Below are 11,400 nucleotides of genomic sequence, written 5' to 3' on the forward strand. Positions count from 1 at the left end.
TATGATTAACTTTGAAACAACCAACTAAAACCCTGAAGTAGAATGTTGTCAGTACAATCATGATGCTGAAACAATGGAGTTAGGAGTAGGGTGCTTTTTGCAATTTCTGTGTCTTGATTTGCATTCCAGTACAGGAGGCATATGTAAGTTGGGTGCAAATCAAATGACCATGGAAGGGAAGGATTCCTGTCATGCCATTTCATTGAATTAGACCACATCTTTGAGACTGAATCAGCATCTTCATCTCCTCAAGTATGATACTATTCATTCAACAACCTAGAGAAGTTTTAGTACTAGCAGATCAGCAAAGAGCATGCCTTCAGAGATTTAGATTCTTTAGGGCCTGAAGAAGAAATGAACTTATCTCTATACTGGGTACTAACAAATTTATTTTCTCTTATTTACCGAAAGAAGATTGTGTCTCTGTGAATTTGAGGGGAAACATCATTACACACTTCATACAGTTAATGAAATGTTGAATTTAGTATTATTGTCTTGCATTGGGAACATATTCTGAGAAAGTAAGATGATGAAAACTCTATCATCTATTTCTTCATTTGCAGTGTTGCTCTTGTTTGAAATCATGAACATTTGGAACACCACCACAGATTTCATTCTCCTAGGACTCTTTAATCACACAGAAGCCCATCTATTTCTCTTTGTGATGGTTCTCACAATTGCCTTCACCTCTCTACTAGGCAATGCCCTCATGATTTTCCTGATTCATCAGGATGTCCGGCTTCACACTCCCATGTACTTCCTATTGAGCCAACTCTCCCTCATGGACATGATGCTAGTCTCCACCATTGTGCCCAAAATGGCAGCTGACTACTTGACTGGCCTGAAGTCCATTTCTTCTTCTGGCTGTGGGTTGCAGATCTTCTTCTTCATCACTTTGGAAGGGGGCGAGTGTTTCCTCTTGGCATCCATGTCCTATGACCGCTATGTGGCTGTTTGCCACCCACTGCGATATGTCGTTCTCATGAGCTGGAAATTATGCCTGAGAATGACTGTGGGGTCTTGGTTCCTGGGGGCAGCTGATGGCCTCATGCAGGCTGCTGCTACCCTGAGTTTTCCATTTTGCCATGTGCGTGAGATCAATCATTTCTTCTGTGAGGCTCCTACTTTGGTGCGTTTGGCTTGTGCCAACACATCAGTCTTTGAAAATGTGATGTACATCTGTTGTGTATTAATGCTCCTGGTCCCATTTTCTCTCATCCTGATTTCCTATAGTCTTATCTTTGCTGCAGTTCTCCAGATGCATTCTAGAGAAGCCCGCAAGAAGGCTTTTGCTACATGCTCCTCACATCTCTCTGTGGTAGGACTCTTTTATGGAGCTGCTATTTTTATCTATATGAGACCCAAATCCTACAGGTCAGCTAACCATGATAAAATAGTGTCGGTGTTCTATACTATCTTCACTCCTTTGTTGAACTCCATCATCTATAGTATGAGGAACAGTGATGTCAAGGAAGCCCTGAGAAAGTGTATGGGTCAGTGTGCTACCTTAAGTCACGACTAAGATTACATTGATTTGTCCCAAATTTCAAGGTTATACAAAAGGAATTGTGTGAAATTTCCTAGGGAATAGTTATAAATGCACTATATCTATAACTGTTGCTATTTTATTTTGAAATTCAGACAGAACTATATATTTTGGATCTTTTTATATATAGTAAATTTTATGTATAATAATTATATTATTTTTAAAAATTTCTTGACTTTTTTTCTTTTTCAAGTTATTTATTTATTTATTTATTTTTCATGTCAATGTAAAGATTTTTTTTAAATTTTATTTTATTTTATTTTTCAGTGTTCCAAGATTCATTGTTTATGCACACACCCAGTGCTCCATGAAACTCAGTTAGTTAACAAACTGTGTAATATTCATTTCAGGTGTAGAATTTAGCAATTCAACACTTACATACAGTGCCCAGGACCTAACCCACCCACAACCTACATTCCCTCTGATAAACATCCTTTAATAAAGTGAAAAAACAGACCAAGTATTTGAAGTAAATAAATAATAGAGGAATATACATCTAGAATACATGAATAACTCATAAAACTCAACAACAAACACATTAAAACATGTGTGAAAGATTTAAATACCCATTTCTCCAAAGTATATATATACAAATGCCTGATAAGCATATGAAGAGACAGTCATTTGTTATTAGGGAAATGCACATAAAATCACAATGAAATATTCCTTTCACCCATTATGAAGGATGTTATTAAACTTTAAATAATAATAATAACAAATGCTGCAAAAATATGGAGAAATTGGAATCTTAGTGCATTCTTTCTTTTTCTCTTTGTGCATCTTTGATAGGAATGTAAAATGGTCAGGTGCTATGAAAAACAATATGGCGATTCATACAAAAATAGTACGGAAAATTTAACATCAAATTATCATATGATTTAGTAATTATGCTTCTAAATATATACAAAAAATAATTGAAAGCAGGAATTTGAGCAAATACCTGTGGAGAAATGTTTATAACAGCATAGTTCACAATAGCCAAAGAGGTAAAAAAAAAAAAGTGCCTACAGGAGAAAAAAATGCAGAAATTAAAAGTACTGTATATAAACAATGGTTTATTATTTGCACTGAAAATGAATAAAATTCTGATACATCCTACAACATGGATGAATCTTGGGAAAATTTGTCTAAGTGAAGTAAACCAAACAGAAAAGGAAAATATTGTATGATTACACTTTTATGAGGTACTTAGATTAGGCAAATTAATTGAGACAAAGAATCATTAGTAAGATTATAGGGTGCAAGGATGGGGAATTATTATTTGTAAGGTGAGAAAATTGGTACAATGAAAATACTCTAGAAATGGATAATTATGATTGAACAAAAATATGAATGCAGTTGTTACTGAATTGCACAAAGATTGTTAAAATTGTCTATTTCATAATATATATTTTATCATAAATAAGTTATAAAAGAACCCTTTAAACTAGACTAGTGGTACCCCTTCCCAAGAGAAATGTAACACAGATGCAAATAGTGGAGACCATACAAAATCTAAGAACATTTAAGGGGTTACCTGCAATGAAAAATGGATTCTTATATTATCTAAATAGTAGTCCTTCAAAGTAGTACTATCATTTTGTTACCTGTTTTAAAATGTAAAACATGTTTTGTAACTTAATGGTAATCTCTAACTTAGTGAAAATTCAAAAATAAGTATCTACTCTAAAAGAAAGATTACATACAAATTGTGTAGTATTTTAAGAATTTCTGCCTGTGTGTTTATGTAAAATGTATCAAATTCCATTATAATACATCTAATTTTAAGCCAATGTACAAACTGCCAAATAATTTAATATGATTACACTTTATTCTTATGCAACTTCTGAATAACAATATATAATATTTATGACTCCATAAAACTTTAGAGACATAAAAACATTGGAAGAATCTGAATAAACATATTTGTTATCCCACTAGATTGACCCTTAACACATCTTGAAAAACATGTAAATACATTATAAGAATTACTTTCCATTCTTGGCCTGAGGCCATCTTGAATATTAGTGACTTAAACTGTATCATTCAAGTCTCAGTTGGATTTCCCAAGTAAACACACACACACACACACACACACACACACACACACACACACACACACAGAGAGAAAAGGGTTCTTTCATTTAATGTCTAAAGAACTTGAATCATGGTTGCTGCTGAGTCTTCCTGAATACCTAAGATGTCAAGTGCAGGGATAATAGATGAATATATACATCTGTTTGAAAAGTATTTAAAGACATCTGTTCAGAAAAATGACTTTGTTCATATAATGACAGTAGGACCCCTGTCAGCTATTCAAGTCAGTGATTTTGTAAAACTGGAAGATAACAAAGAGTACATGTCATAATTGGTTTTTATTTTAATTTATTACATAAGACATGAGACTCCTCTACAAGTGCTTAGAAGAATTTGTTTAGAATTAATTAAGAACTGGGGCGCCTGGGTGGCTCAGTGGGTTAAAGCCTCTGCCTTCAGCTCAGGTCATGATCCCAGGGTTCTGGGATCGAGCCCTGCATCGGGCTCTCTGCTTAGCAGGGAGCCTGCTTTCCCCTCTCTCTGCCTGCCTCTCTGCCTACCTGTGATCTCTGTCTGTCAAATAAATAAAAATATTTAAAAAAAAGAATTAATTAAGAACTTTTTTTTAAACCACTAAAATAAGCAATCAGTATGATATCTCTCAACAAGGGGATATCAAAGAAAATTTCATTTAGTGGAAATGGATTTAAAAGATCCTGTATGTTTGAATCTTGGAAAGAATTGGTGTTTTGCCTAAAAATGTATCATAAATTAGCAGTGACACAGTAAAATTGATAATATAGTCACTGATAATATAGTCATAGATATTATCTATGAACTTTCCTGGATTTATGCTGAACAAGTTTAAGGTCTATACTAAGTGATGCTATGTTTATGAAAACACGATCAGTTTAAGAGTAGTAATAATTCTGGGGCACCTGGGTGGCTCAGTGGGTTGGGCCTCTGCCTTCAGATTAGGTCATGATCTCAGGGTCCTGGGATCGAGCCCCACATCGGGCTCTGTGTTCAGCGGGGAGCCTGCTTACCCCCTCTCTCTCTGTCTGCCTCTCTGCCTACTTGTGATCTCTCTTTGCCAAATAAATAAATAAATAATCTTTTAAAAAAAAGAGTAGTAATAATTCTGTGTCACAAAATGTATACTAAATGTTTATATGGATACAAAAGAAACTTCAAATATGAGAAGAATTTATTTCACCCATAACTGAAACAACATATTTTGAGACAAAAATTATATTTGAAATATAAATTATACTTATCAAGAAAGGGGAGATATATTGTCTCCAGAGCCTATGATGAATCTCCTGGAGATGGGAAAAACAGTAGATAAGTGTAGAGTGCTTTAGCATGGTATGTTTAACATGAATTATACTCTCCAGAAGTACAACTATTTTCATGCAATCATGTGGTGTGCTCATATCAATGTTGATGCCATTGCATTAATTCTGACAGTTTGGATTACTATCCAGGTTAGAATCATTATAATTTTAAGGTGATCTGTTTAAGAAATTAGTGACTTACTCTATGTAAAAAAAGTTGGTCAAGACCAGAAGTAGAAGATTTTAAGTAGAGTTTGAACAGGAATGGCTGTATTTTTACAATAGGAAGTGATTTTGGAGTTAGTTCATAAGTATGGTGTCTGAATGGGAAAGGATATGAAAGTCTTTTAAAATATGGGATTGAGTCTTATTGGTATAGGCTTTAGATGGGCTTACATAAAATTGGTGAGTGTGTGTGTCTGTGATTTATTGGTTTTTTTTTGTTTTTTTTACATCTTTTATTTGAGTGTGGTTGACACACAATGTTGCATTACTTTTGGGTGTACAACATAGTGATTTGGCAAGTTTTTACATATTCTACACTCACCATAAGTATAGATACTATCTAACACCGTACAACACTATTACAATATCATTGAATATATATATATATATATATACACACATACATGCACACACACACACATATATATATAAATGAATTGAATTGAATATATATAAATGAATTGAATATATTTTATATATAGACTATATATGTATGTGTATATATATGTATATATACATATATAATTCACTTATATATATTATATATATGTGTGTGTGTGTGTGTGTTATATATATATATATATATATATATATATATATATATATATATAAAACTCATTTATTTATTTGGCATAGAGAGAGATCACAAGTAGGCAGAGCAGCAGGCAGAGAGAGAGGGGAAGCAGGGTCCCTGCTGACCAGAGAGCCCAATGCGGCACTTGATCCCAGGACCCTGGGATCATGACCTGAGCTGGAGGCAGAGGCTTAACTCACCGAGCTACCCAGGCGCACCTCATTGACTATATTTTTTTATGTTTTGCTTTCATTCCTGTGACTTATTCACTTCATAACTGGAAGGCTGTGTCTCCCTCTTCTGTTCATTCTGATGATTTTTTGTCAATGACCACAGTGGTTACACAGTTGTCAGGGCAAACTTATTATTGTTATACACTATTTTAATTTATATGAATCTATTACTTCTAGGTAAATGATTATTCAAAAACGTAAAATTGAACCATGAGAAAGTTAAAATAGTAAAAGCAAAATTTGTTTCCTGGACAATTATATATTTTCTAAATTTAAAGGACCCTTAGAAATAATTCAAGTATTCACAGAAGTAGTGAATGTATTATTTTTCTACTATTTTCCCCCAAAACAAATTGAAACTAATTTTACTTTCTGTGTTTAACTTTGTTGTTTTATCTTTTAACCTTATGTATGTATAACTGAACTTCAAGTGAAATAATATCTACATTAGAAATTGAGGATACTTTGTGAAAATCAGATGGAAATGACAGAAATGATTTGGGAACTATACTGATGATGAATTAAGGCATATCAGGTGTTGGATGAAAATAATTTGATGGAATAATATGAAATATTATTGAAATATGAAATATGAAATATTATTGAAATATGAAATATTATTTCATATTGATGAAAATAACCTTTCTTAATGTTGCTGGATGGTGGTAATAAAGCTAGTAAATGCAACAGCTATTGCTCAGTGATAATTTATGCAAAGCGCATTGTAAGTAACCCATTTACATTATCTTATACAATCTTATAATAACTTGTTTTTTTTCTTCCAGCTTTATTGAAGTATTTTTGCTAAATGCAAATTGTATTTATTTAAAATGTACAACTTGATGTTTTAGTGTATGTACACATTGTGAAACAATCACCATAATCAAGCCAATTGATATGTCTATCAATTTACATAGTTTCTTTCTTTTGTCTTTTTTCTTTGCTAATGCCACCACTTAAGATTAATGCTTCTAGATATTTCAACTATAAAGTATGGTATTGTTAATTATATTATATATATTATATAATATATGTATTATATTATATAATATATTATATATTATACATATTATATACATATACATATTATATATATTATATACATATTATTATATATTATACATATATATAGTCTATATGGTATGTCTTTCCATTTCTTTGTGTCCTCTACAAGTTCTTTCATCAGAGTTTTGTAACTTTCAAAGTACAGCTCTTTCATCTTTTTATTAGGTTTATTCCTAGGTATCTTATTGTTTTGAGTGAATTATTTTTTTAAAGATTTTATTTATTTATTTGACAGACAGAGATCACAAGCAGGCAGAGAGGCAGGCAGAGAGAGGGGAGGGAAGCAGTGTCCCTGCTGAGCAGAAAGCCCGATGCGGGGCTCAATCCCAGGACCCTGAGATCATGACCCAAGCCAAAGACAGAGGCTTTAACCTAGTGAGCCACCCAGGTGCCCCTTGAGTGAATTATAAATGGCAGATTCCTTAGTTTATTTTTCTGGTGTTTCATTATCAGTGTATAGAAATGTAACAGATTTCTGTGCTTTGATTTTGTATCCTGAAACTTTACTGAATTTGGTTACCAGTTCTAGTGGCCTTTTGGTGGAGTCTTTTGGGCTTAATACATATTACACACATTCTTTATCCACTCATTTTTTGATGAACACTTAGTTTTGTGTGTGTGTGTGTGTGTGTGTGTGTGTGTGTGTATGTGTATGTGTTTTACATATCTTAACTTTTGGAAATAATGCTGAAAAACTCATAAGAATGCAGATATTGACTCAAGATATCTATTTTAGGGGCGCCTGGGTGGCTCTGTGGGTTAAACCCCTGCCTTCAGCTCAGGTCATGATCTCAGGGTCCTGGGATCAAGCCCCACATCCAGCTATTTCTCAGCGGGGAGCCCATCCCCCCCGCCTGCCTCTCTGCCTACTTGTGATCTCTCTGTGTCAAATACATAAATAAAATCTTTAAAATAAAAGATATATATTTTAATTCTTTTGGATATATACCTATAAGTGGGACTGTAGGATCATATGGTATTTCTAATTTTAATTATTTGTGAAACTCCCATATACTTTCACATACTGACTATACCAATTTACATACCCAAGAACAATGCAAAAGGATTCCCTTTTCTCTACATTCTGTCCAATACTTATTAAATTTTTTAAATTTCTTTTTTTTAATTTAATTTTACTTTTTCAGTGTTCCAAGATTCATTGTTAATGCACTACACCCAATGCTCTATGCAATATGTGCTCTTCTTAATACCCACCACAAGGCACACCTTTACCCCCTCCCCTCTAAAATCTTCAGTTTGTTTCTCAGAGTCCACAGTATCTCATGGTTCATCTTCCCCTCTGATTTCCCTCTTTCACTTTTCCTTTCTTTCTCTTAATGTCTTCCATGTTATTCCTTATGTTTCACAATGGAGTGAAACCATAAAATAATTGACTCTGTCTGCTTGACTTACTGAGCTCAGCATAATCTCCTCCAGTCCAGTCCATGTTGATACAAAAGTTGGTTATTTATCCTTTCTGATGGAGGCATAATATTCCATTGTATATATGGACCACATCTTCTTTGGCAGGTTTCAGTGGATATCTTTGTGCTTTTGATCTGATCATCTATAGATGATTCTCATAAAGTTAAATTTACTCACCTGAGTCTATATTTCTAAGTTTCAAAACTAGAGCTAGATATTGTTTGTACTCAAAAGGATCTTTAACTGTAACTGGCTTGTGCAATAAAACAGAACAGGCACATCTTCAGTCTGAATCTAAACTCAAAGTACTTCCATTGGTAATTATTTTCTTTTCAACTCTCAAATTATCTATTTTTTCTATTTATTTACCTATTAATGCTGATTCATTACATGAGACTTCATAAAAGCATATAATTTGAAGTACACAAATATGTGCATGTACCAATACTGTGTATTCTAGATCTCTTTAACTTTCATTAAGATACGAAGCTGTATACCCCTTTAAGCAACTAAATCACACATTTCTTAAAGATGTAATAAGATTATTAATTCTAAGTAAAGTACACAAACTATATATTATTATTTTTTTCTTTTTTATAGTAGAACCTAGTGGAAACACTTGAAAGAATGTGTAATCTTATGTAAGATTCTATGAAAAGATACTGTGCAGAATTATGCTTGGCAACACCCTAGAGGACACTCTTGGGTTATCTGATTTGGACTCTCTTAAAGGCATCTAACAATGCTGTAAATTCCACGTGGCTGATGTCAATGCAAAATAATTATTATCTAGGGATAGGCAAATACAAGTATGATGAAACATTTCAAATAAATGAGGTAGACTTTATGAATCCAGTGAATTCAAAGTTCTCCTGGGAACCTGATTTGGTACCTGTTTTATAGGATTCCTCCCTTACTGGTGAATAAGAAAGTTGCTTTTGGGAAACTTAAGCACTTTAGGATCTTGAGAAGGGAGGGAGTGACCCAAATTAATGTGAAATCCAATGGAGAGTTCTTACAATTAGATGATTTTTAAAGTCTGATCTGATAAAACTTCCAAAAAATCCAACTTAAGGCTTCTTTGGTAACTTTACATTCTTGCTGTACCAATTTAAGTGATCAGACCAAATGTGACCAAATGTATTTAGTGACCAATACGATATTTCTTTGGAATTGATTTTGATCAAAGGCAAGATGGTGTAGAAAAAAAATGCTTCATGGTAAAATTCTCCATTTTCTAGCTTCTAGAGGTCACCCAACCAGATCTGTCACTGTATCACTACAGTCTTAAATAGTTCACTTTCACCTGGGAATCAGTTTTTCATCCTCGTAATGAGGCTATTTTAAAAATATGTTCCTTCTGTAAATGTATAAAACATTGATGTGAGGCTATTTTTGTTTTCACTTTTAACTAAATACAAGCATATAAAAATATATCTATGCAAGCAATATAATGGCTATTGAATTCATGTGATGGTAATTGCCCATAACTTTGAAACTTAGGCAGCAGTTAGGAAATTTTCCTCATCATGATGTAGGAATAAACTGAATATGTCTTGAATATGCACACTTACCACTTGATTTACAGAGGAGATAATATGGGTGCTTCTTTGTTTTTGTTCTTGTTTTTTGGTAATTAAAGTCGCCTAGGGCACTTTGGTATTGGGGGCAAGGAATGAATTGCAGTTCATTTGGAGGATCTGGAAATGATGTCTGCATTCACTACACCATTCATTAAAGCTGTATATCTGTAAGGAACAAGTGACAATGTGATAACAGCAACAGAGGAGACAGAATATCTTAAAATGAGCAAAAATTAAAAACTAAATCAATGTATTTGGGAATAAAGTGCATGCATATTCATGACCCTATTTTATCTATACTGAATTTCAATTTTAAGATCATTCTTTTTCTTTTCTTTCTTTTTTTTTTTTAGTTTTGACAAGTTAAAATGATATCCACTAATGTCAGAATTATCTTTTGAAGGATAAGAAAGTTTATCAATTTAAATACAATCTTCATCTGTAAATAACTATATCTATTCTTCTAGAAGCTAAATTAGTAGCAGGGGAATCAGAAAAAATCACATAAAATCTGAATCTTGGTTTATCATCTATAAAATTTTTAGGTTACATCTACCTCAAGAGCCACTGCTCAGAATTAAATAAAATTTAATTATGGAACAAATATTGACACAAGTCAGAGTCTGTCCAGTGGAGATGGCCAATAAAAGCTGGTCATTTTGTATTCTCTGTATATAGGCCTTGTTTACATTCAAGATTTGTTTCTCTAACTCAATAAGAAAACACCTGATTGACTTTAACCTATGTATACTTAGTAGAAGTACAAAAATCAAAACATGTGAAAATCTTTTATAAATGGTTTATAAATATATTACTCATTATATTTAATTGGACAAAAATAAAATGAAAGGGGAAGTATATAATTTAGTTAATTAACATATCTATCACCCTCCATAGTTATTTGTGTGTGTGAGAAGAGTTAAGAACTTTTTTGGGGGAGTCTGGGTGGCTCAGTCAGTTAAGTGTCTGCCTTCGGCTCAGGTCATGATCCCAGGGTCCTGGGATCGAGTCCCACATTGGGCTCCTTGCTCAGGGGGAGCCTGCTTCTCTCTCTGCCTCTGCCTGTTTGTGCACTCTCTCTTTCTGACAAATAAATAAACAAATAAAATCTTTTTTTTTTTAAAGAACTTTTTTGTTGGCAAACTTCAAGTATGTGATATAATACTGTTAAGTACAGTCATTTTTATTGTATATTAAGGCTCCAGAATTTTTACATCCTGCGTATCTGAACCTTCATATTATTTGAGTAAAGTTTCCCCATTGACACATCAGCTAGACCATGGTAAACAGGATTAAGAGTTTTATTATTCTATAATAAACTTTATTCTATAAAGTTCTATTGGGAGTTTTATTTCTTTCACAAATAAATGAGATCATGCATTACTTCTCTTTCTGT

General features: G+C 33.0%; 1 protein-coding gene across 1 annotated transcript; it reads left to right on the forward strand.

Annotated features, from left to right (window-relative positions):
• Window positions 1-526: 526 nt before the first annotated feature.
• Window positions 527-1,522, forward strand: LOC308342839 (olfactory receptor 2T8-like; the record flags this gene model as incomplete). Its single annotated transcript, XM_080803495.1, has 1 exon — window positions 527-1,522. The coding sequence occupies one exon, from the start codon at window positions 527-529 to the stop codon at window positions 1,520-1,522; it is 996 nt and encodes a 331-aa protein (XP_080659621.1).
• Between the last annotated feature and the right edge of the window lie 9,878 nt (window positions 1,523-11,400).

The sequence above is a fragment of the Martes martes genome, assembly GCF_963455335.1.
Source record: "Martes martes genome assembly, chromosome: 5".
Taxonomy (NCBI): Eukaryota; Metazoa; Chordata; class Mammalia; order Carnivora; family Mustelidae; genus Martes; species Martes martes.